The 26,240-nt window shown below is 39.6% G+C and overlaps 3 protein-coding genes and 1 long non-coding RNA gene across 4 annotated transcripts; 1 reads left to right on the top strand and 3 right to left on the bottom strand.

Moving 5' to 3' along the window:
* Nucleotides 1–2,177: 2,177 nt before the first annotated feature.
* On the bottom strand, nucleotides 2,178–4,595 carry LOC145697732 (uncharacterized). The gene is made up of 3 exons (XR_014133895.1): nucleotides 4,482–4,595; nucleotides 3,962–4,005; nucleotides 2,178–2,351 (listed from the first exon to the last, which is right to left on the bottom strand). It is a non-coding gene; the product is annotated as an uncharacterized LOC145697732 (long non-coding RNA).
* Nucleotides 4,596–6,726: 2,131 nt separating this feature from the next.
* On the bottom strand, nucleotides 6,727–20,495 carry LOC145697536 (uncharacterized). Its single transcript, XM_081774763.1, has 15 exons — nucleotides 20,250–20,495; nucleotides 18,362–18,924; nucleotides 17,853–17,913; nucleotides 17,587–17,668; nucleotides 16,803–17,383; nucleotides 16,401–16,605; nucleotides 12,504–12,593; nucleotides 11,796–11,941; nucleotides 10,845–11,318; nucleotides 10,215–10,385; nucleotides 9,603–9,739; nucleotides 8,100–8,232; nucleotides 7,951–8,049; nucleotides 7,561–7,630; nucleotides 6,727–7,131 (listed from the first exon to the last, which is right to left on the bottom strand). Exons 1-15 carry the CDS (start codon nucleotides 20,373–20,375, stop codon nucleotides 6,923–6,925), a joined length of 3,147 nt encoding a protein of 1,048 aa, XP_081630889.1. The 5' UTR covers nucleotides 20,376–20,495; the 3' UTR covers nucleotides 6,727–6,922.
* Nucleotides 20,496–21,696: 1,201 nt separating this feature from the next.
* LOC145712273 (uncharacterized) lies at nucleotides 21,697–23,627 on the top strand. The gene is made up of 7 exons (XM_081789961.1): nucleotides 21,697–21,802; nucleotides 21,841–22,068; nucleotides 22,114–22,200; nucleotides 22,244–22,486; nucleotides 22,529–22,608; nucleotides 22,652–23,372; nucleotides 23,416–23,627. The coding sequence occupies exons 1-7, from the start codon at nucleotides 21,697–21,699 to the stop codon at nucleotides 23,625–23,627; spliced, it is 1,677 nt and encodes a 558-aa protein (XP_081646087.1).
* A 353-nt stretch (nucleotides 23,628–23,980) lies between these two features.
* Nucleotides 23,981–25,595, bottom strand: LOC145712272 (organic cation transporter protein-like; the record flags this gene model as incomplete). Its single annotated transcript, XM_081789960.1, has 2 exons — nucleotides 25,423–25,595; nucleotides 23,981–25,349 (listed from the first exon to the last, which is right to left on the bottom strand). Coding segments are annotated over exons 1-2 (1,542 nt in total), but the record flags the coding sequence as incomplete, so codon positions are not given.
* Between the last annotated feature and the right edge of the window lie 645 nt (nucleotides 25,596–26,240).

Below are 26,240 nucleotides of genomic sequence, written 5' to 3'. Positions count from 1 at the left end.
TATCCCGGGTTGGGAATTTAAAAGAATTAAAAAATATTTTTTTAAGAAAAAACAAATTTGTTCTAGAAATTTTTCGATTGAAAAAAATTCTCAACCCTTTTTCCTCCAATAATGCCTGTATTACTAGGTCGATCAGATAAAAATATAAAAACCGCGCGGTCGCGTGCTATGAACAACAAACTCCACTTCTGGCATAATTATTCTAGTGCTGCTTGGGTAAGAGATGTGACCCTCGACGTGTGGTGTCAGATAGTTGAGATAGCTTCAGTTCAAGCACCGCGGCCTTTGCGATATCATCCCCCGCGAGATGAAAATTTGAATGATCGGAATCTCCCAGTCATAACTTTCCAAGCCACCGTATTTTGATTGCCGCGTAATTACGAATTTCGGAATTTCGGGGGTACTATTCAAAATTTAAATGAAGCGGCGAAGAGTCACGTGAGCGCGTATTTTAGAACGTGACAAAAACAAAATAGAATAACCAACTGTTTGGTAAACTCGACTAATTGCCGGGCTTTTCGCACAATAATTTACACGACAGCGAGGTTATTTTTAGGAAGGACTTGCCCAGAGTGAGGGGGTGCAGTTCTTGTCGTTGACCAAATCTGGTGTACTGCACATTAACTCGTCCAGTTCCGATTCTTAGATGATGATGAAAATTGATGATTTTCAAGAAAAATAAGGGTGTCGAAACGCTAAGCGCAATTAAAGAATCGTGTTAATATCCTATAAGATGAATTAAGGGGGTAGCACCTTAATTTCAGTTAAATCATTTCAATTAAAATAAGGGGATAAACGTCATTAAATTGATTTTTCAAGATGCTCATTTCTGATAATAGGCGATGATAAGGGTCTCCATATTCTATTCGAAAGAAAAATTAAGGGGGTAGATCCCGTTTTATCACATTTTTCATGCTTCATTTATACCTATGAATAAAGTCGGAATACCCTTATCGTCGCCTGTTTTCAACAATGATCATCTTTAAAATTCGGTTTATCGACGCAAACCCCCTTATTTTAATTGAAAATTATCGAGAAAAAGATTCTCTTTCTTCTTATTTTCATCATTTCCTAGAGCTTCTTTATCCTCAAACCCTCGAATTTTGTCCAATTTGAAGCATCCTTTCAACTCTGGGTCAGCGTGTATTTGCTTGTATGTTTATGAAATTTATGAAAACGCAGAAGGGATGCCTTCTAAAATGGATGATCCCTTCCGGCTCGAAAATCGAAAATGGTGACCCGTGGCTACGATGCGGCCCAAGTTCTCGCCCAAGTCCGCCAGATTTGCGGCGCCAAGGACACTTTATTCAGGGTTCAAATTTGACATTTAACAAACCAAAGAAGCAAGATACAATTCTAGCGCCGTTGAACCCGCTTTTCCTTTCGAGTTTTTCCGCGAATCTGTGAAATTCCTCGCTCCTCGTAAATTGGGCAAAATCTTCGAGAGCTTCAAACGTCTGATTAGCATTTTTCATTATTTCCTGAGTCAAAGACGTCTTTGGGTAATAAATTATCTCTCCAGCGATCAGTCCTTTGAACGTCTCCCAGAATTTCAACATAATTCTTTCGTGGGAAATGTTGTACAGAAATTTCTCACACGTCCATTCTTCTGTCGAGTTTTTCAAAGAGATTTTTGAAGATCTGAAGTAAGAAGTGGTCGGATCGATTTGAGAATCGCTCGAACTTCTGGCTCGGTTGGGAGTTCGGAGAGGTTATGATTGTGAAATGGGCAGACCAGCTGGGCGAATTCGTTGAAAAGTTGCTTTGGAAGGGTTTTTATATTAGTTGACATTTAATTATTTTTGTGTGATACTATTCGCAACCGGTGCTTTTGGGATAGGGGTTGTAAATCTACAGTCGATGTTCTGAATTTTCAATAATACATTTTATGAAAAAAACTCTTAACTTTATGGTTTTTATTAAAATTAAAAAAAAAATATAAAACTTTAAATTCACCATCTTTCCGACTCTATCCGTCAATGTTTTCTCCCTTCTCTCAACGGGAGCTGCATAAGAATTTCAACCCTTTTTCCTGCATCTGCTCGAATGAGCATTCCTCGTTCAAGAGGCATTCAAGATCACACGTTTCCTTTCAACGGGGCTTGTCTCTTTCTCACAACAATTTGAATTCAAACTGGAATTCGAGTTTGAATCGGATCTAGCCCCTCATCCCTCGCAACTATTCGCCTCGGTTTCATTTGTAGAAATTCTCCTCCCAGTGAGCCTCGTTATTCGCCGAAGAGATTCGACCTCGCTGTTGAAATTTCGAAGAAGAGTGGAATCATCTTCCTCCGAATTGATCCAAAGAGTGAGCAAATCGTCGAGCATGGAATTTTCTGGGCGAATTTGTCCTAGTAGGAAATTATTAATTTGCAAATTTTGTAATAGAAAATGCCCTTTTCCTATAAGATGATAAATAAGCCTGTATTGACTGCCCCTGATATTTCTTTATTGAAACTAAACAGTTACAGTCGCCAAATGACAAAGTGGAATAAATTGGTGATTATACAGAGTGATCTACAGTTCTTTTTCTGCGAAAAATTTCAGCACTGCTTTCTTGTAGCGCCTCTCGAAAATCATCCTTTTTCTGAAGCTACTTTTTGAGCTTGATTTTCTTCGGTACGCGACATTGTTTCCTAGTCTGTTGTAACCAATCAAATCGGCATAGACGAGTGTTGATGAGAGTGCTAGAGTGATGAAGGAAGGCTTCATGGTTTGATTGTGTTTCCGAGTATGATGGGTCGAGGAAAAACGGCGACGAGTTTTATTTTACGGTTCTTACGCAAGATTGCGGTAACAAGCATATTGCACTGATCGATGATTTCCCTTATCCGGGGAGAGCACAGTCTCAAGAACTGACTGTCCAAGAGGCGAGGAATCAGCAGGGCTGCACAATTGGCAAAAAAATTGGATTTTTCCAACCAACTGCCAATCCAATCCAACCCAAATTTTGCCAATCCAACCAAATTCCAATCCAATGCCAATTCCAATTGGAAATTTGGCTGTCCAATCGGCAATTGGAATCAAGCTTCCAATTGGCACGAGTTTTCCAATTGGACAGCCAAATTCTAATTAGTAATCGGATTCTAATTGGAAAATTCAGTTTTTATAATGAGTTCACCAATTTTAGTCAGCCAAAAACGCCCGCTGCGCGGGTTCTGTGGTAGGAAACTTACAGATTCGGACAGGATACACTTCTATTTACCCGCCTACTATTGTTCCCAATGAAATATTTCGTTAAAATATCAATCGAATAGTCAAAATTTGTTCTGGCACTACCTGGTACTACCAAAAAGCTTTGGTGCTGGGAGTCCCCGACCCCCCATATGCGTTTTGATAAAAAAAGCTGAGGTTGGCAAAAAGTGGTGGAAATAGTGGGTAGTGGGTGGTGCTGGGCAGTCTTCGGGACGGTTGTAGGCAGTCTTCGAGCCGTCTCAGCCCCGTTCCTTAATTTTTAAATTTAAGGGCGTTCGGAAATTCGGTTTCCGATGTGGATGGAGGTGGTTTGATCCAATCATTTTGCCAATTTACCAATTGGCGACCACTTGCCAATTGGACCCCCATTTTTCAATTGGAATGGCGATCCAATTGGACAGACCCTGATTTTCCCGCCCCTTTTCCAACCAATTTACCAATCCAATCCAATTGGAATTGGAAACCAATCGGATTCCAATCCAATTGTGCAGCCCTGGAATCAGTGCGTTTTTTTCTTGCATAAGACTGTGGATTCTTATTGGAATAACAGGCTTCCGTCTTGTTCTCGAATAATTTCTCAATAAAAAAATCCTTGATCGAATCATCAACTCCTTGAATCAGCAAAAAATAACGATGAATGTATCAGGAAAACACAAATGTGTCGAATGTTCTCTGTTGCAGATGCTTCAGAAACGTCTCTCTGTCAAGATCAAAGGAGAAAAGATTGCTCAGAAACGGCCGAAATGTCTGTTAGACTGAGTTTTACCTGGTACTTCAGATGGAACTTCGTGCTGTAAGCAAGTCGTATTTCTGTCTTATTGCGGATTTTCGTGGGAGATCCTATCTCGCCAAAGCAAATCCACGAGTTTTCCAACTCTCTTGAACGTCCTACTCCCTGATACAGTATTCAACAAATCAGTGATTTGCCTGGTCATCTCTTTTTTAGACGCGAAACAAGGATTAACGGGTTTACAGAAGTGTGTGCTGGACGGGTCCTCCGGGGAACCTCCGGTAGAGAGCTATAATCCACGTGCAAATCATATTTAATTTGCAAAGGTGAAGCGGTAGTTTTTGAGTTCCTACGCTACGTCTCTGTAAATCCGATCCACTGACCGGTTAATTTTATATTCGGGTCGATTCAGCTAGAATTTAAGGCTGATAGAGTCTTATTTTACGAACAAAAACAGTAATAAAGATTCCGGTTCAATCCGTCCCTTCAACGTGTTATCCCACTGTGTTCGCGAAAACGCGGAAAAGTAGAATTTAATCAACACGATGTTTAACACGGGCCTAAGTTGCAGAACATTGACTGGAGCCAAGGAAAAACACCGGCGCTGGGAAGCGCCCGCGCCGGAAAATGACATTCGGGAGTGGTTTTTAAATCGATGCTCAGGCGAATCGAAATCTTTTCAGGGATTAAAAAAAGCTGCGGAAGAAAAGGGCGTGGGTTCGAAGGCCGACAAAACCGACAGTTTTTCGTTTTGAAAATCAAAATTATTATTGAAAAAATTTTTTTCGAGTCGAAAATTGCCATTTTCTTCATTCAAAATCCCTTATCAAAATGACAAAAATAAGGAGCGGCCAAATTATCTCAAAAATCGTCCGAACTGGATGCCGAATCCTTATCAGGAAATTTTTCCATATCAGCAGTCCCAGTTTCATCGTTCTCTATCTTTTTCTTCTTCTTATATTTTCCGTTATCTCTCTCAATATTTATTATATAAAAAGCAGAATTTACTTCATTTTCGACTTTTTCGATTTTGGAAATAAACGCCGATAGTGTTTCCAAAATAGAAGTCACAGAAGAGCGAATCTGTGTGATGCATAGGCGAATGCAAACAGTCAAACATCTACAAGCCCAAACGTCATAAAACAAACGCGGTAATCGAGGGCGACAGAAAGTTCGAAGCTGGAAGGGTCACAAAGTACAATAATTTTGATTCATCTATTTATTGATTTGCAAGAAGACATCAAAGAATTTTACACTAATACTGTTGATTTTCATTTTATAAAAAAATATTTTTGAGAATTTTAAATTCTGACATATAAATAGTGATGATTTCATTTTAGAAATGAGTGAGTTCATAGTAGTGCTGCGTCCATTTTATACTGAGTTCTAGCGCAACCGTGAAAATAGGGGCAGATAAGACCTTACTGCTTCGCTGATTTGATGAAAAATCTTAATCTGATGAAAAGGTGTCCATGATAAATTTGCGTCGCGGTAAATTTGAAGTCAAAAAGAAGGAGCCAGATAGTTTTCATTTATTTTTACTAATTTTCCATAAGACATAAAAAAATTCTACACTGATATTTCTGATCTTCATTTGAAGAAAGTGTAAGTTAATCACATGTTTGTTCACAAATTTTCTCGGATCGGACTCATCATAAACTCTACCACGCGGAAACTATTTTTGATCATCAGTTAATAAAAATATTCATTCCATCAGAAGATTCTCTCTTTAAAAAGTTTGAGAACAATTTCCATTTATAAATACCAGTGAAGCTGCTTTTTAAAGCGAAGAGGAGGCTCGACCGTGAAAGCTGAAGTAAATAGAGCTTGACAAGAGCTGATTCTTTCTATCTGATTTTTCGGATTTTGCTGATCACTGATGAACTGGAAAGATGACCTGGATAAAATCTAACATCGAGAATGATATAAAACGCCTTCTTCTTTTTTTGACTGAAATCATTTTGAAATGCAACAATTTAACTAAGAACACTTGGGCCAATTTCAATAAGGAATCCAAACTCCAAATCTTAAGCCCCCATGTTTTGTTGTAAATTGAATGCAAATCGAAGAAATTATTTGAGATTTTTGTTCAAAAGAAATAAATGTTTTCACTGAAATCGAATTCTTTGAAAAGAGCATGAAATTTATGCAGGAGAGAGAGTTTGATAATCGCCTGAGCTTTTATGTAATCCAAATAACTCTAGCATTCTTAAATTTAAACCACGTTGGCCGTAAACGCCCAGGAACATGAATTTCTATAAACATCATTTTAGAACCGCCCTAAATCGACTCCTGCATTCGAATTTAGACTCGATTCCAAATCCCGCTTCCAAGATCAAAGAAAGCGCCGCCGTTTTGAAATCAATGTTCGATCGCTCACGTGCTTTGTTGCGAACATAAAACCAGATCTCCGGAAACCTCAAAAACTTCACGTTACGAACCTCATTTAGAAACTCATCTATCTAAAGATCTTTTAAATTTGATTTTTATTCGTTTTTGTACAGAAGAAATTTATTTACAAAATTTGCGTTTATTCAAATGTGTGTTTTTCTTTCGGCGGCGATTTTTTGCGTTGGTCTTTCTTTTTTTTAATAGAATTTTGCATAAATTAGGATTGGTCGACTTATTTCCATAATTACAGTGAATTCTGTAATCATCGATTTTCAATCGGGTTCTTTTGATTTAGAATTTCGAATTTTCAGCCCTTATTATTAAGATAAAAGATGATTTTATAAAAAAAGCCGCGCGCGGCTTTTAATTCAATAATATTAGAAAGTCAATAAAAAGAAAAAGCCGCACGCGGCTTTTTTGGAAGCGAAATTTTTTCTTCAAAAAAAGCCGCAAGCGGCTTTTACGCGGCTTTTTTGAAGCCGAAGAAAGATTTTTAACACATGAATAAATTAAATTATATATTTTTTAGGAATGAAACTGCATTGAACTGAGGTGTCTTGAAGGTGTCGTTTTTCTTTGAGCTTGAGGACATCAATTGTATCGGAATCATTTCTTTGTCATCGAGAGCTTTTTGAAGCTGAATTTTCGCTTCGTATTGCTCGTTGCACTTGGCGGCTCGTCTGAAACTGGCGGCTGAGCGCGGCGGGAAGTTGGAGGACTCATTGGGCTGATCGCGCTGGAGGATTGGGAGACGATGCGTCTCTCGGCTTCCATGGCTTTTGCGCTGACTTCTCGCTCCATGTTTCGGCCTCGCTCTAGAAAAGGAGGTTAAGGGGATGGAACGATGATGAAGCGAGTTTTTGAAGATGGAAAAATGATAGTTGCGTTTTATTTGGAGCACTCAACGGTATCATCAAATATCTCAACCCCGCGCTTGAAAAAATATGATATTGAACGCGGTCACGGAATCAGATAGTCCGCGGTTGGCTCCGGTTGAGAGGGCCAATTGATGTGTCTACTGTCCAGATCAGGGTCTGCTATTTTCGAAACTGCTCTATCTCTAGAGTTTTTAACTATTAAAAATAAGAAGACCATAAAATGGTTAATTAAAATTTCTTTATAAAAATTATTTTTCGAGAATTACTCGATAAATATTGGTAAACTACACTACCGTCCTTCTGTGCAACCCCTATATATGGTTCTTTATTAAACGAATAGAATTTTTTTCTTAAGCATTTGCTTACCTAGAAGTTTATGCGCATCTCGTTGAACCTCGTCGATGTAAAAGTCGAAAGCTCGTTTTCTCGTGAAGGACTAGCGGAAGAAAGATTAGTCAGCTTCGAAAATTTCTAAATCAGCGGAAACTGGAACACTTGGAACGGCTCAAGAACGCTAAAGTGCTCAAGAATGAGTCATTTGGAGTGGCGAGAGTTCTAAATAATTTCCGGACCACGCAACTAATCGATGAATAACCATGAGTTCCGTAAGAATAAGTGGTCCTACTTTAGTCATTTTTGGATAGGGAGAGCCTTAAGAAAATTGCTCCTTTTCTGAAGAACCCAAAAATGATCATTAGAGCGCGCTAGAAACAATCAAAGTGGGGTCCAGGGGCCTTTTAAGGGTGTGGTACTTACATTATCCTCCACCTGCGTTCCGTTATCGACAACATTCTCGGGGCGAATGCGCCCCCGCGTGGTCTCCAACTTTGTCAGCTTCGTTTGCAGCTCGATGTTCTAAGGAAAAATTATGATAAAGAACCTTTGAATAGGGGTCTTTTTCTCACCTCTTGGCGGAGCTTTCTGTTTTCTTTCTGGAGCTCGTGGATTCGGTCGCGTTCGTCCTTCAGCTCGTCGGTCAGGGAGTTGATTTCTTTGCTCAATTCTCGCTGGGTTTTGCGCGATTGGTCCTTGATTTCTCTGAAAGAAACAATGAGGGAGGTACCAGAAATTTATGCTTAGTGACAAAGCTTAATTCCACGTGGCCGAAAAGACGGCTCATGGAATGGTCATTGTTTCAACCGGTAGATATACATTGGGAGCAAATATTCATTCTATACATATCAGGCGTTGATTCGAATTGAAGCATACACAATTCGACAATTATTATCAGGTAGAGAAATATAAATTAAAGGACGAGTCGAATAATTTGAGAAATGATGGGTTCCCGATTTGAAATTTGGCTAGCAATGGTAATTTTTATTTAGCATGCTAACGAACGTTAGGAAAATTTTCAAAGATATAGCAGAATTTGCGCAAGAAGTGAAATCTGTACTCGAGAAACCATGGATATTTCTCGGGGTGATGTCTGTCTGCGCTTATTTAAGGTGATTCACCGCCAAAAAAATTTTTTTATTAAAATTTAATTTAAATCTTTAAGGATGAGTGACGGAGAGAAAATTGCAGTTTATAGCCTTCTAGTGATCATTTTATTCATGGTTGCTTTTCTTTTGAGCATACTTCTGAAAAGTATGTTACTATCGAAGAGTCCATAGACAGCTAATAGACCATAAGTTATGGAGGATATGTTCCATAACTTATGTTCTATAAAAAATGATTTTCTTCAATTCAAACTCTTTCTTGCCTAAATTCTGCCATACATTCCAATATTCCTGTCAAAAAGCATTATCGCGAGATTTTTAAAAATATCGGGCTAGCGCTTTTGAAATTCTTTTCATGTTTCTGTTCTGATTTTTTTTCACAAGTTTCTTCAAGCCGCGCTAGGAAAAATTCCAAACGCTGTTAAATCCTTTCAAAATTTAAGTTCTCATTTTTCTTTGGACTACGCTAGGTGAATTTACATGTTAGGTAAATTTTAGGGAACCGTTTTTATGAGTAGTCCAGATGTAATTTCAAATTTCAGCCAATGTTTTTTTGTGATTTTTTCTGCAAGTTCAATATCATTTCAAGGAGACTAATCTTTTATCATGCCGACTCCATTTTAAAAGACTATTCTCTTTATGACTGGAGAGCGTCTTTCTCAATCGGATACTGGAAAGTCGATTTTGAGGGATATTCCCCAGCCTTTTTTTTACCTTAAAACTATAGATAAAAAACTAATTCTTAATTCGACAATTTAGTTTTTTATGTCTATTTTTCAAATGCTGTATTTTTGCCCATAAATACACAACTCGCATTGAATATTTGAGTTTAAATTTTTATTAAGAATTTAATTATTATTATTGATAATGGTTACTCATGCCAGATGAACACTCTGTTTATTGCCTATCCTTCTTGAGAGTTTCTTTGTTTAAAATCAAACGTGTAGCTAGGGATAATCTTGGACTCACCTGTTATCAAACAAGAGGCGCTGGATTTCCTTTTCAAACTCCTGCTTTTGGTTTTGAACGTTGTCGCGGGAGATTTGCAGTTCTTGAGTCGTGTATTCCAGCTCTTTCTTGATGCAATCGAGCGTCGAGGAAGTAAACTGAAAATGAAAATGGAGTAACTGCAGAATTTCGTGATAACACGCAACATGGCCGCACGAGCAGCCACTTCTGACGAAACGACCCGACGTTTGATACCGTCCTTTTCTCAAATAAAGGTCCTTTTCAAAAAATAAACTTGCGTCTCAGCAAGTAATTAGTGACCGTTATCCGGACAGCTAGAATGGCGCTTATCAGTTGCTTATCATTATGAAATAAAATAAGGGGGACACCTTTCTTAATCCATTTATTCGGATATACGTGGATTAAGAAAGGTACACCCGTATTTTTTTTAATAGAAAAATCTAAAAAAGTGGTTAACCGCGGTTAACCACGGTTTGTTATAGGGAATGTCTTTCTGAATTAATATTTTCAGGAATAAGGGGGTAACTCCCTTATTCTTAATTACCATTCAACCGTGGTTAACCGTGGTTAAAAAATACCGCCTTTGAAAAACGCGGTAAAACTCAAATTTACCTGTTTTTCTCCATTGAGAAGCTCTTGCAACTTCCTTTTCTGCGACTGTAGCTCGGTATTCTCGCTCTGCAGCTCATCAAGTCTGACTTTCTGCCCTTCAACTTGCGCCTTTAGCGAGCTCACTTCCCGCCCAGCCGAGCCGCCCTTCTTCTTCAAAGTTCGATTCTTGTTCTAAAACGAGCAATTCAGTATTTTGGTCATCGCATTTTTGGAAGGATTCTATTTCGAGGCGCAATGTGCTAATTAAATTACCCGCGCATTGTTTTCAGCGATTATTTTGTTTAGATGTTTCAAAAGGTCAATTTATTCAGGAATTCGAATCAGTTTAATTCCTCTGCTACTGTATACTCAAACACGTGACTCTCAAGTCATCAAGTGCTTTTCAAAATTCTCTGCAAAATTTTTCACTGTTATCATTGTTACCCCCTTATTTCGGGGAGGTGTCCGGAACCGACGAAAAATCTCGACAAATTTTGCGTGGAAATTTTAAACCAATCAGAATCCCGGATTCGGCTCGCAGTCAGATCTGCAGCCGAGTAGCCGCCCACGCAAAATTTGTCGAATTTTTTTTGTTGGTTCCTGACGCCAGCCCCTTATTTCACCTTCAGGAATGGATCTTGATGCTCTTACCTGTTCATCCTTGAGACTGTCGATCAACTTGGACATTTCTTTCTGAAGATCATTTTCCGTCCTTTTCGACCTTTCCGTTTCAGTCTCCAATCTTTGGCTCGCCTCGCTCAGTTCGTTCTCCAATCTGTGGTTCTCCATCTGCAGCGATCTCAGTTCCTTCCTCTCCGCCATCAGCTGAATCGTCAACTGATTCAGCTGCTCTTCAAGTTCGTGCTTTGCTCTTTCTAGTCGCTCGCTAGTTCTTCTGTTTCCATTGAGCTCCGCAGTGATTTGGGCAATCTTTTCGTTCGCAAAGTCAATTTCTCTTTTATCGTCGTGGATTCGCTGGGACATTTCGGAGATTCTAGTTTGGAGCGTTGCGACGTTTCTGGATCGGCCACTTTCGCCAGATCGAAGTTGTTCGCGGAGACGCATCAGTTCTGCTTCCAAGTCGGCTTTTTCGCTCAGGCCGTTTGCCATCGCCCGCTGCATTTTCTGAAGAGAATTTTTAAGGTGCTGTTAGGGGTACGAAGATTTTGTCAAAAAACACATCCAAAATCAGGTCGAAAAAATCAAAATTTTGCTCGAAAAAATCAAAATTTTAATCGAAAAAATCAAAATTTTAGTCAAAAAAAATCAAAATTTTAGTCGAAAAAATCAAAATTTTTGTCAAAAAAATCAAAATTTTAGTCGTAAAAGTCAAAAAATATGTCGAAATAATGGAATTTCTCGTCTAAAACTACTGTTTCTTATGTCAACTTGTATAATCCCCTTTTTAGAAAACAGTCTTATCGCTGGACTGTCACTTCTATCACAGCTTTTTGCTTTTCTTTCTAGAAAAAACACCCCCCGAGCCACCAATTTTGGTGACTTAGCCTATCTGCCGAGGTTCAAATTAAACGAGGCCAAATTGACGCTTGGTTGTTTCTTCAAATTAAAAATTTCTCGGCTAAAGAGCGCGTTCTTTTTTACCTGAATACGGGCTCGTTCTTGATTCAATTGTCGCTCTTTATCCGACTTGGAACTTCGCGTCTCTTGAATTTCGCGTTGCAGTTTTTCGAGATGTTTTTTCATTTGTTTGGTTTCTTCCGTTTTGCGTTGAAGTTCCGTTGGTTGTTCTGAAAAAGGGTTGATTTGACAGCCAAAGTATTGAGATTTTGATTTATGTTTTACAAGGATTTAAGGGGGTAGACATCGTTAAAGCGATTTTCTTATTGTTTTTGCCCGCTGAAATTATTATAATGACACCCTTATTTCATTTATCGATTCATTCTTTGATTAATTAATTATTTTATTTATTTAACGAAAAATATTAATTAAATTTTATTCAAGAAATTTTAATTGAATTATAATGTTAGACAAAGAAAAGGTTTTTTAGAAATTTTTATTTTTAAAATTTTTAAAATTAATTAAATTAATTTTTTTTTTTAATTTTTTTTATTTTAGAATCTTATTTATGAGGGTAGCTTTTTTTTGGTGAAATAAAATAAGGGTGTCACTATGTTAATTTGACGAGTAAACTACACTTGAAAACACTTTGGTTTTCGCAAAATTGAGTCCTCCCCAGTCACTAATGAACGCAAAGCCAAGTGTGAGGATTCTAATTTATCGGCGAGGCACGGTTTTTTTAGAAGAAAATCCATCCGTTGATCCTGTAAATGGGCTTAGAGAAAAACTCACCGCGAAGTCGTTGATTAGCGCGGTATCCGCCATCGTCGTCTGAGCTCGTTGTGACGTACAGCTTGATCGAGGCGCGTTCTCGCGGCCGTCCTGAACAAAAAAAATTACCGACTTGAGAAATCGCCTTCTATTTCGTTTCCTGTGCGGGCTGGACGCACTTGGGATAAAAGACTCATCCCAAGGGGCCATTCCGTCACCGAGATGCATATCAACGCCGCCAGACACTCAGAAGTAGGAAACGAGCATGCGTACCATGTTTGACACTCCCGGACGCTACTGCTACTTACTAGTGAGTAGAGCCACACAGATTACATCGAGATTCTCATAAACCCTTGAAAAGACGAGTGTAACGTGACTAGGGAACATTACTTGGGGCTCCAATATAGAATTTCGTGCACGCTAGAAACAATAAAAAAATAACCATAACATCTAAAGAGAAGAAACAGAGAATATTTTTTCTTGATATTTTAATGGAATGAAATAAAATCACCACGAATAATTCTGTCTATGGTAGCCAGCCGAAGTTTAACAATCAAAAAATCACAAGAAAAAGAAATCCACCCTCAAATGATCCGATCATTGATATCTTTCTAAAAAGGGATGAATCAGTTTTTCGCATAACAGCGATAAACCTGACTGACATCAAATCCATTCTATCCCTTCCTAACTCCCCTTACCCCCAACTGTTTATCTCCCAAATTTCTGTCTTTTCCAACTAATGCTGTTATTTCAAACGTGGACAGCAATAATCAAAAGGGTGTTTAAAATACTCTTACGAGGCGAAAAATGCGGAGGTTGTCGATAAACCAGAATGTTATCCTTTTACAAGTTGCTGCTAATCGCCCTTTTCTTCATCTTACGTATTATTTTACCGCCGTTTATTGTTTCGCCGGAACCTGGATTAGCCACAATCTCCTAGCTAGTACTCTAATAGTCTGTTTTAAGCCCCAACAAACTTTTTTGTTTGTCCACTTCTATATCAATTTTATTTGGTGAGAATCAGATTCCGAATTTGAGATGAAAAGTAAGGAGTAACAGTAAGCTCATCGCAAGAAGCAGGATGCCAAATCCAGCGAAAAAATTATCCCCTGACAATCCATCTCTTTAGCCGATTTTTCAATTTAGTAACATTCGACCAAAGCGGACAATATGCGGCCTCAATTTGATACCGTATTGCCGTCTGTCGGAATAAATAATTTCTGAGTCTGATCGGGTACAGTGAAAACCCATTTTAAGGCCGATTTTTGGATGACAGCGAGTTTCGAAAGTGGCCTTAAAATGGATATTTTTTGTCTCGAGTCGGATGACAACAAATTTTTTCCTTTCTTGGGATAAAAAATGATGAATGAGGGTTCATAGAATTATCGCATATTTCTTTTGCCCGAAAAATGTTTGAATCGTGGCCTTTTTATATCAAAAATTATATCAAAAATAATATTCTAAAAACACGTCTGAAAAAGGATCAACATGACAAATGCTTAGAAAAAAAGATGTAAAGAGATTCGAATGAAGACGTCAAAGAATAGTGTTGTGAAGACAATCACTGAGATTTTTCGAAAGACATTCCTCTGCGTATTTTTGCACGCCTATATAGTGATAGATTGAAACTATTGGACTCAAAATCTTAGTGTAAATTCAAACAGGACCGTAAGAAATCATCGTCAATTGAAAAATTCGAGAAAAAATCGTCGAAGAGTACCAAACAAGAAAAATAAAGCTAAAACCACGAGGCATCACGCAGTCGAAGATAAAAAAAGCCTTTTTCAGTAATACTGCAATTTTCGAATTTCGAATAAAAATCGAAAGAAAGTGGCCTTAAAATGGATTTTTTGAGGATGACAGATTTTGGGGATTTTCCGAAAAAGTGCGTCGCCGGTGAAAATAATTCGTTGCAACGAATTATTCGTTTTCCTCCGTAAAAAAATGTTTTTTACTGACTGTCTGCGCGGTTAGGTGGAAAGATAACATCCTCAAAAATGAGTTTCTCTATCAAATCAGGCGCGGAGCGCATATAGATTCTGATTTTATAGGACTTTGACTCGTTATATAACGAATTATTCGTTTTTCTAACGAATTATTCGTTCCAACGAATTATTTTCACCGGTTACCGAAAAAGTGGCCTTAAGGGGGGGGTCGACGAGAATCGGGATTTTTTCAACCAAAATTCCGGAAAAACTAGCTTTGAATGAAAAATTCTGATTGGTCAGGTGGGTAGAAAAGGGTTTGAAAAATACAGCGGCGAAAACTAGAAAAAAATTTGTCTAGAAAAAATGGGCGTAATCGTGTCTCGAAGTGGACCCCAAATCGCAATTTTGGCAATTTTGCGACTTTTTCGCTATTTTTTTCATGCCACATTTGGTAATGAAGTGCACGAAATTCCTGCAAAAACTCGTGAAACTCCTTGCCGCTGTCTTCTTAATACCCTTCTGTTCTCACCTGATAAGTCAAAATATGTTTACAGAATCGGGTTTTTCGGGAAAATTGGTTTAAAAATTCCGATTCTCGTCGACCCGCCCCTTAAAAGGGCCGGCCTTAAAATGGGTTATCACTGTATTTTAGACTGTTTTACGATTGGATAATCAAAAATGCCCTAAATCTGTACCAAAAGTTTTTTTATTCAAAAATCTAGGAGCCTAAAAATGGTCTTTTTACGTCAAATGGTATGAAGAATACAGTACGATCAGGGGTTAAGTAAAAAATCGTCAGCAACAGAAGAAGCAACAGACTAGGCTCGGCAACTCGTGATCAGGAAACCTGAGTCAGAATTCGGAAAAAGCGGCTTTTACGAAAACCTTTTCAGAACCCTGACTCAGGTTTTCTACACATGTTGCCGAGCCAAGCAACAGAAGAACTCCTATTCCAGCAAAAATATTATTCCTTTGCAATTCATTTTTGTTCTCAGTTGAATAGTAAAGGCTTTTCCCGATCAAACCATCTTAGCCAAGAAATATATCTTTTTTTATCGATAAAGAATCGACAAAATCCCAATTGGAAATTATAATTTCTGAGTTTTTTAGAAAAGCGAAATTGCATAATTCAAAGAATGATCAAAAAAGAAGCTAGTTTCGAAGGTTTGATTTGATATTTTCAACTTCAAATACCGCCCAGCCGCAAACAGCACCAGAAGCATTTTGCTCATCCGTGATTTTCAAATAACCGACCGGCTTCTGGAGTGGAATTCCTACAAGAATTCGGGAAGCGGGTTCTAACGAGTTAAATTGATATTTCTAAATATTTTCCTCACTTCCGGTCGGTGAGAGTTTTTGGACTGACGCGATTATGGAATTTTCAATCCGCATTTTTAAACAGATCGATTTCGCTTCTGTCAGCAAAAAATCCTTGAAAACTTGGTCAAAAGGAAGCTTTTCTTGCCTCAAAAAGGGGAAGAAGCTCAGTGCTAGAATTCTCCCTTGATTAGTTTTCCCGCAAATCAGGTCATGGGACTGGCCGTTCACACCAATACTCGTCTTTTCCTGGATTCACAGGTGCGACATGCGAGACATGTCACTGGCGACGAAATTATCGCCTGCCACACTTGCACGTCGTGTTTTTTCAAAGACTCAAAGTCAAAATATTCTCTCGAGGCTACAGTAAAAAGGTGCTCGTACAGGTTTAGACCGGAAATTAGATTAGCTCGGATCTGGGTAGCCAGCTTCACAGGTGTTAAATGTCATCAAAGGTCGATTACGCCCTGACAACCTGTGCCATCAAATAAAATGAAGGATAGAGGTGCCCTTCTATTCTGTTTTTGGGGAGATACCCTTAGTTGGAAACTTTTGAGGGGAAAGTTATGCAACCCCCGAATCTTTTCTAACAGCCATGTTTCATGTTCTTATTCAAAACTACCCTTGTTTCTGTATAAAACAGCGAGATCCCCGTATAAATGCATGTTCTTACCTCTCGTCGTGTGACCACCGCCACCTCTGCCTGGCAAAGTGTCACCTCCTGACCCAGAGTCGTCCAAATCCAGCCCCGAATCGGCGTTCCTCAAGTTCGAGTCCATCTCGCCCTTCTTTCCCCGCTCCAGCGATCTGGACCGGTTGGGATCCCAGCCGCCCCGCTGTGGCCGACCGCGACGGCGATCCAGAGTCTGCGACGAAAACTAGAATATTAAAAGGATGATTATGGAAGGAAATAGCGCGGTAGGAGGTTTTTGCTCTGGCAAGTTGGCTCCAGGTATTTCTTATGAGGTCAAAACGCAGCGAAGTTACGGTTGGTTATTTTTAGAAGCAGAATTAAGGGTATATCCGTCGATATTTTTATAAGAAGAAAGAGGTTCTGATGAAGAGAAGAACTTACGCTTGAGTTATTTCTGCTGAAATCATCGCTGGAAAAGCCGCTATGCTGACGCACGTGGCCGCCATTAGCACTCTGGCCAGCCCTATTTAATGTTCCTCCACCGCGAGGCAACGTTCCCATGCTGCTCATCGAGTCGTTTAGTTCCGAGCCGCTCATGGTCGGCGGCATCGCCATCCGAAGATATTCATCCACGGTCCTTGAGACGCGCTGCAGTTCGAATTGCCATTTTGATTGATTTCCTTGGAGAACTTCAGGGCGATTGAGGGCCAGTTTCTTCAGTCGTCGGTTTATTCGCCCGAAAGTACCGTAATCCGAGTTTTCTCCTTCAGCATCAGACATCGCTTTTAACATCCCGTGGACGTGCTTTGATTTGAAGGTTCTAGTGTCTTTGCTTCGAAGACGATCATGGAAGTAGGACAAGATGTCGTTGAGGCAGTCGAGTAAGGTTTGCTTCTTGGACTTGAGCTGAACCGTCATCCCTTTTATGAGCTCGTTGTAGGAGTCGGTCCGGCCCTCGCGAGCTTGATGGATGAGCTGCTTGATCTTGCGCTCGATTTGGATAATTTGTTTTACTTGCACTTCTAGCTCTGACATACGAGTTTTTATAAGAGAGATTTTGAATAGAGGGGAGCAACAATCAGACGTGACAAAATGTCGCACAATAGAGAAAAAAGATGATGATGAAGAATCGTTCGAATCTGTAATGAAAAATTCATATTTCCTAAGAAAAAATCTGATTTATGGTTCATAAATTATGGTTCTTATTTGTCTAAAAAAAGAAAACTCATTCCTTGAACGAACATAAGTAGCCATTCTTCATCATCGATTTCGTCAATGACTCTGGCGACGGATCCAAGATCTTTCAGCTAAAATCGGATTATTTTTTTTACGTAACGAATTTTTGGAATTTCAGGAATCTGGGATTAGAGCTCCTAGTCTAATGAGCGAGATTAATAATCTCGCAGCTGTCTGTTCGCTAATTTTCCCAAAAACAGAAAATTTTCTAAAGGACTTGGCCGAGAAATTGAATTTTGAAGAATGTAACCTTACCTCTTTCATTGCACGAATCAATTGTCGCTTGATTTCTTTGCCCGAGCTCATCTCATCAATTCTAAATATTATTTCAAAGCGAGGCTTCCGGTCCACAGAAAACGTGGTGAAGGTTAATTCGCACTCGTAAAATAAATTTTACAAAACATTGTCAAAAAATTCCAGCGTCGAAGAATTTCAAACAGTCCAATTCAAATATTGCCGAAAATGAACCATTTATCATCAACGAGTTAAAATTTTCCCCATCAAGCTTTCTGATTGGTAGATCTTAAACTATCCAAATTCAAGTTTTAAGCTCGACCAATCAGCGACCTTGATCGAAAAATCATAATCGTAAAAAAATTCCTACATCAGTCTCTTCTGATAGCGATTTTTTCCATCAAGCTCTCTGATTGGTTGATCTTTCAAAAGTTAAAACAAACCCCCAAGCTCGATTAATCAGATAGGATGAATGATATATAAAAGAAATCCTTATTGAGGGAGAAAATTGTAAAAAAACGGGTTTTTACCTGGTCTCCCCGGTTTTGGAATCATCCATTCTCAGCATGCTCGTATTTCCAATAGTTCCATCTCGCGACACATTCGTAACACTGACATACTCCACATTCCTCCTGGCGCCTCCAGGTTGACTTCTATTCATCTTTCGCCTGTCATAGGACTCGGTGTCTGTCCGCCTGTCTGTATCAGGTCCAGAAGAAGAGATATTCGAGTGATATCTGTTTCCATCAGAGCCAGAAAGATGGCCAGATCGATTAAGGGTGGCCCCAACGCTTCTTGGTCGAGAAAATCGAGGAGTAGAATTGCCAGATCTTCTCTCAGCCTGTCGTCCTTGCCGAGTTTGTCTGTCGACTTCTTGGGATGTCTGACGAGCACGTTGGAAGATCGTTCTTTCCAGCAGATCGTAGCTCATGTCGGAATCATTGCGCTCGAGATCTTCAGAGCGAATGTTTCGAGGAAGCGATTGGGAGCGGCTCTTTTGAGCGTCGAAGTTTCTGCTCCATGTTCCGTTGCTCGCGTTTCGATGCTTGGCTTGGCTCGGCGTCACCGGTCGGTGAACATTTTTCATTACGTCCTATTCAAAATACAGTTAGAAAGTGGGCTTCTTACAAGTCACGTGGTTGTAATTTTCGAATTATTCTACGAGTTTTGGTCAATTAACGCATTTTTCACGAAATTAAAAGGGGTCTCGAAAATCTTAAGGGAGTAGTCATCGAGAACCGGTTTTAAAATGGATATTTGTCTGCTTATTTTTATGCTAGTGACACCCTTAATCTTTATGCACTGAAATATGTTTTCACTAGGAGAGGGTTAAAGGTCTCCAATTCTGAAAGAAAATAAGGGTGTCACAGTGTTAGCTCTTGCTGAACATCTGTTTGAAAAATCACTTTAAGCGATCGCTAGACCCTTAATTTGCCACCCGTTTACCACTCAAAAATGACTCAAAAGAACACTTTTTTGCATATTCAAATTTTAACCCGTTTAGCAAAGCATGGGCGTTTCCGTGCAAAAACGCTCAAAACCCGCTTTAGACAGCCAAAAACTGAAATTTAAAGATTCAGTTTTCTTGCTCTTTTTTTTAATTATCTGTTTACGAGTTTCTAAATCTTTAAACTAACACACTTTTCGAAAGATGGCAATTTTCAGTTTTTTTTTTCGCGGTGCTTGAGTCTCACACCTTTAATTGCCACGTTTTTTCCCGCTTGATCTTGTGATTATGGCCGATTAAAAATCAAGTGCTAGAATGTTTCTTAATAATACAAAATAAATCGATTAATCAAGCTTCTTGTTTACCCAATTGAGTCGATTCCAATTGAATTGACTGTAAAAATCGCAAAGAATAATAGAAAAAAAACGAGGTTTTTTATTTTTTATTTTTGAAAAAATAAGATAACCGGTTGGTTTTTTTTTCTTTTGATTGAGCCAAAACACGTTTGAAACAAGACAAAAAGGGATGAAGATATTGTAAATATTTTGAGAGATAGAGACCGCCAAGCTGAGAAGGGAGGAAAAAAGGTGCAATGAGTAAATCCTATTGAAAAACTTATACAATTTGACATTAAATTTCAAAGGCGCAAGATCTAATTCAACACGTGCTTCAAAATTTAAATCAGTTCTGAGTCAAAAAAAGGAAAAAAATTCAATTCGAGGGTAAGGGTTAGGGTTCAAAATTTTACTCAAAATATTATTTTTGACCAAAAAAAAAATTGTCAAATTCCGAAAATTCCGGGTTTCGACTCAAATTTTTGCTCCAAAACTCATTTTTTGGTCATAAAAATTTGTGTTATTTCGAGTCCTAAGAAAGTGAGGGCAAAGACTTTTGATCGAAAAAAAACTTGGTCAAATTTTGGGTCCAGAAGAATGGCCTCTTTTTCTTATTTGATGAGTCCAAAAATGTACCTGATTTTTCTTTTTTCTCGGCAAAGTAGCAAAATGCGAGAAAAACCCCTTTTTCGCGGGTTTATTTCTGGCAGTATCGTCGGACAAACGTACGGCTACACCATACCGTTTGTCCGGATTGGGCATTAATAAGCTCAAAATTTTGGATTTTTTCTTCGATCCTCAAAATCTCTTATAATCTTTGTTGATCTCTAAGGAATCCAGAAACTCAGCAAAAAATTCAATCACTTTTCTTAAATTTTAAAAAGCTTGACAAGCTTTTTTTCAGAAGATCTTGCTTGGTGGCGAAATAACAGGTGGTGCGCGCGGCGCTAAGTGGCGCTAAGGAGCCCCCGCGCGGTATTTTCGTCCCCGATTGTCCGACTTCGCGCGCGTTGGATCGCGAGCGCCCTCTGAGCGATCCGGAGAGCAGAATTTTTTTTGAAATTTTTTTACTACGCTTATCCCTTTTGTCCCCGCCTCGAATTTTTCTTTCCTCTTTTCATACCTTTTTTATGGAAGCGCTGGTAAGAAAGACGGCTTCTTTGGTCGTGTCTTAAGGGTCTCTCTACCTTCAAATTGTGTTTTGCTCAGAATAAATTGCGCGCAAGCTGTGCAGAGTGCTTATGGAGGGTCAAGTCTAAGGGGGGCCCGATCGCGGCGCACGGCCGCAGGCAGCACCACCACTTTGCACAAGCACCAATCCAACCCTGCAAATTAGCGATGAATAACATGAGAATTAAGAGCTCCAACATGATGATTAGCTTCTTGTTCCTACTTCTAGTCATCGAGTTATTTCGGTGATTTTTAATGGAAATCAACGAAGAGATTTTTCATCAAATTTCAAAATTAAGAGTAGTTTTTTGACGAGGAGGAGGATCGTCAAGTGAGTGCTGTAAGAATCGTTGATTACGAGTCCGAAGAATGCGTTCTCCACCCGCGACGGCGCGATTGTGGGCCTCTTTGATTTGCTGACCCAACTCGCCGACAACCGACCGACCACTTTTACAAGTTCGATCCAACTTTGATCTAACGCGCAGTCGGCATTCTAGCGCAATCTTTTTTCAAAAAGGGACTCATTTTCCATGAAAAGCAGATGGAGGGTAAGAAGCGTTTCTAAAGAAGAAATTTGGATGGCAGTGCTTGATTGCCAAATTCCGAAATCATTGCGCCACTTTGTAACTCTCCCGTACTCCTTCTTCTATTACTGTAATTTTTCTTTGAAAACATGAATCATAAAGCCAAGGAGAGAATCTACTGTATCATACATAAGAATTCCGATGCATTGATGTTATTTAATTTTGTCGGCCACTCCCGGCCTCAATAAATCATGATTCAGGATCGAACTTCGTCCTGTCGTTATGCCTATTCTAAAAGCAAATAGCACTATTGACACTAACACTTTAAATAACGATGCCGCGCAGCCTCGGAGTGCATTTTTGCGCAGTCATCAAGGCAAAAAGAGAACATGCAAGATTTTTACTTTGGCTCTGGCTCTCGCTACAGATGCATCAGGGAGTTTAGAAAGACGAGCGATCCAACTCTTTACTGGATCGTCGAGGATGATCAATTCGGTAAAGCAGGGTGTAAAGATTATTCCGATTATTTTCAGCTTATGAGCAAAAAATCCTGAAAGCAATCCCTCTTTTGAGCGATGAAGCTCATGAGGAGGCTGAGGAGGAAATTAAGCGCCTGAGCAACATGAAGAACGATTTCTTCGCCAAGCTCCTCGATGATGTCAGGTTCACTGGTCCCAATAACGTCGAATACAGAGGACTCATTCTCGAGTATCTTACGGGAGGAGATCTCGGTGAATTCTTGGCGAATCTGCAGAAAAATGGTAAGGAGTAGTGTTTTGCCTTTGAGGTCGATTTGGAATTTTTAGCTGTTGCTCCAGCAATAATTCCAGTGAAGGAAGATGATGCTGAGGAAAAGAAGGAAGACGAGAAAGAAGATAAAGAAGAGAAAGATGGTGAATTTTGTATCAAAAATTCTATGCTAATTCGAGCTTTTAGAAAAAGAGGAAGAAGACGATGGGGGAAAAGAAGGAGAGGACGACGGAGAAAAAGATGATGAAGGGAAAGATGACGATGCTCAAGAAGATGCTGCAGAAGAAGGTGAAGAAGCGGCTGCTGAGGAAGGAGAAGAGCCCGGCGAGGAGGAGGAGGAGGATGAAGAACCAACTGGTCTAAAACTCATAGCAAATTGGTCGGAAGATGACGCGTTAAGACTTGCTAGTCAGATTGTCTTTGCAATGGGTAAGATTGTTGCTGGAATGTAAACATAACATTTGTTTCCAGATTATTTGCATGGCAAGAAAGAAAAAGTTCACAAAGAGCTCAACCCTGAAAACATCTTGATCTCCGCTGATGGAAAGAAGGTAAGATTAACATGAGAAATTAACATGTGAAAATTTTCTTAAGATCAAAATTCTTGACCTTCAAATTGCTGGCGGAAATGGTGGAACTACCGACTATTTTTACCCACCCGAGACGTTGAAATCTCTTGATACCGATGATGTGACCTTCAAGCGAGATACTTGGTCTATGGGCGTGATTTTCCATATGCTCTGTACTTTCGTCAACCCCTTTGTCGGCGCTCATAAAATGGAGACTTTCAACAACATCATGCAAGTCGAGAGAGAAGAGGTTCCAGAAGAAGCGATGGAGGAGCTCATCAAATGCTGTTTGGTCGACGAGCTCGATGATCGGGTTGATAGCGCTTCTGCTTTGATCGACCACGAGTCGATTAAGAGTCTTGTTAGCCAGCTGAAGAGCGGAGTTGAACCGGCCGAATTGCAGTTTTCTCTTGATGAGATGGAAACCCTTGAAGTTGTTAACAACACTCTTGCAGAACAAAACGCGGATTTGAAACGACAACTCAAAGCTCGCGATCATGGGACTCCCACTTATGGATATGGCAGCTTCTATGACTTTGATGGCGAAAGAGTCAGATGGGACGATGGCTTTTCTTCAGGATACGTGTCGAATGTTCTGAGCGCGATTAACAGTGGCATGGAAAGTGCCAATTTCAAATTTACGAGGCATCAAGAATATGGAGAAAGCTACGGCGACTACTATCTGAATATGAACTGCTTTGACAGCGAGAAAAAAGAAGAGTGGAAGCTCTGGCTAACCAAAAACGGTAGGACTTAGAAAATATTTCCTTTTTCAATTTTTTTCTTCAGGTAATCCAGTACCTTGCCGAGCGAACGCTGACTGCATGAGACGAGATGGCAAGATTCTCTACTCCTTCAAAAACATTGAGCCCGACGAAGACGGCATGCTGAAATGCGCCGAAGACGAGAAGGACCAAAAACGACGCATGAAAGAAAACCCTGGCGATACAAATGCTGAATTTTTCATCAGATGGAATATCACCATTCTTCCTCAAGAATAATTTTTTATCCTTCACTCAATAAACTAGACCCCTGACAAAAAATGATCTTCATGAGAATTTTTATTGCAAAAATAGTCTAAAAATAAGTCGAAGAATCATTCTCTTCATCAGATTTGTTTTCCTCCACGTTGACAGATTTTCGTGATTTCTTATTCCTAGCGTAGAATTCTAGTGCTTCATCAAGCGTTTGGCAAATCGGTTGTCCCTGAAAATCTTAATGAACATTTATTTTCAATCTTTGAGACATACAGCTGTCTCTGGCAAAAGAAAAACAAGAAGTCCTCCAATAACACCAAAAGCACCAAATATCTTAAAATAATCATTAATTCCATGTCTCTTTTAATGATTCTTACGAGGTAGAAAATATACACTTTCTTGATCTGAATAATAAACGGCGCTAGAAATCCACCTATTCGACCAAACATCGAACCAAATCCGATTCCAGTACTTCTTAGTGGAGTTGGGAACAGTTCAGCTCCATAGACATAAATCGCACCAAAGGAGCCTGAGATGAAAAATTTGCCCGCGAAGGCCATCCATCTCTGCGCCTCAAGAAGAGTTGCCGGATCGTCTGCCTTTCTTGCTGCTTCTTCTAGCGCCATGCAGATTAAACAAGCCACGCCGCCGAAGATCATGAAACCTCCGTTTATCCATCTTCTCCCAAACTTGTCCAGCGATAAGGCCACTAGAACGTACCCCAGAAGCTCCACAACACCATTGATCGTATTGTTCACATAAATGCTTCCAGCAAACGAAGCGACGTTGAAAGATAGCCCGTAGTAGACAAGAGTATTGACCAAAAAAGCAAAACCCACGTTTAATGAAACAAGCGCCAAATCTCGATGCCGAAACAGGTCCAAAATCGTATATTGCTCGGCATTTACTTCTTCCGCCTCTTTATCGTCATTTCTCTTCAAAATATCCCGCTCGACTTTTTCGAGCAAATCATCAGAAATCTCCGTGTTGGTCTTTTTTCCCATTTCTTTGTAGACCTTCCTGGCTTCTTCTTTCCTCCCTCTAGAATAGAGAAACAGCGGGGACTCTGGATAGAAGGGATGAGTCAGTAAAGTGGCAAAAGCAATGCCAGCGTATGCCAGAGTAAAACCTCTCCAATCAGGAAGAAAGAAAGCAACGAGACCAGAACTGATGTATCCGATCGAATAGTACCCACTAGCGAGAGCTCCAGAAATAGCTCGGCGGGAAGGACCAAGAAGTTCCATCGAATAAGCTTTTTGAGAAAGATAGGACACGTGACCAAGCCCATTTCCAAGCACTCGCATCGCAAGAAAACCGTATTGGTTCGGCATAAACGCATGGATCGTCAAGCAAATGCCAGTGATCACGTTCCAAACCATGATCGCATTTTTTCTCCCAAATCTATCCACATAAATTCCGGCAATATACGCGCCAATCATGAGCGACAGTAATCCAAGAGCAGTTGAAAGCGAGTCAAACCACTCGTCGCCGCAGATGAGCTTGAACTGAGTAACGGCGGTTTCCCACGGTTCGCCCGCGTCAAACAACAAATTTGTTCTATTTCGAAGAGAACAGTCAAAGTTGAATTGGTCGTTGCAATTTGTCCAGTTGGCGATTTCTTGAGCGGGTTTTCCGAGACAGGTTTTGAGGGCTTCGAAGCTTTGTTGATGGTCGCAAGAATCGATGGAAATTGGGTCGAAAACGCAATGACCGCAGCCAGAAGAAAGGTCGCTAGAATCAAAACCGCTTTTTGAAGATTGACGATTTTGAAGAAAATAGCTATAGTTTCGTCAATCTCAAGCTATTCCTACAGTATGGCGTGTCAGTAGTAGTCAGGTTCTCAATCTGCTTCCACGTCAGCCAGCTGAAATCATCATTATTGTCGAACACCGATTCGCATCGATAAGGAGGCGTGTACTGCGCAAAAACCGGATACATCGCCATAAAGCCCCCTAAAATCCCAGCATAGCTCGCCATGCCAGTGATTCTCATCTGGTACAGCGAGATATGCGGCAGTTTTTCCCATAAAAAGTCGATTCCGCGTTTCTCTTTTCCGGAAATAGCAAAATTTTCCACGAAAATTTATCAACTTATTATCAATTTCGACCCGTTAGCTTCTTCTCCCGCCATCTCTTGCCAAGATTTTTACATTCTGAGGGCAATAAATGAGCGATAGAAAATCCGTTTTGGTACAGAGCAAATTTGCACTAAAAGCACTCGCGAATTTCGGTCAATGAGCATTCCGAAGTGACAAAAACTTGTGGATCAACATCAGAATTGACAGATTGTAAACATAAGCATTACGGTTATTAACAAAAAAATGCTGATTTTTTGACGATGATGAAAAGATGGAAAATTAGATCACACGTGCTACAGCTCGTCCCAGTAACTCGATCAAAAAGGATTAAAGTAACCATAATATGATTTTCTCGTGACATTTAAAGTTGCTTTGGAAACAGCGCATGTGGCGTAACAGGCCATCATTTGCACCCTGCTTCTAAAATACGATAAACTTGCAATTCAAGCTGCCTTCTTTGCCTCCTGTGATGTAAAAAGTAGAAGTTAGTTTCATTGAAATCAAGTTGAACAATGAACAAAAATTGAAGCTAATCTCATCTTAGACTTCTTCTGTTAAGA

This window comes from Oikopleura dioica, chromosome 1 (genome assembly GCF_907165135.1).
Source record: "Oikopleura dioica chromosome 1, OKI2018_I68_1.0, whole genome shotgun sequence".
Lineage (NCBI taxonomy): Eukaryota > Metazoa > Chordata > Appendicularia > Copelata > Oikopleuridae > Oikopleura > Oikopleura dioica.
The sequence above is the reverse complement of the archived record's forward strand: the minus strand, read 5'-3'. Positions and strand labels throughout refer to the sequence as shown.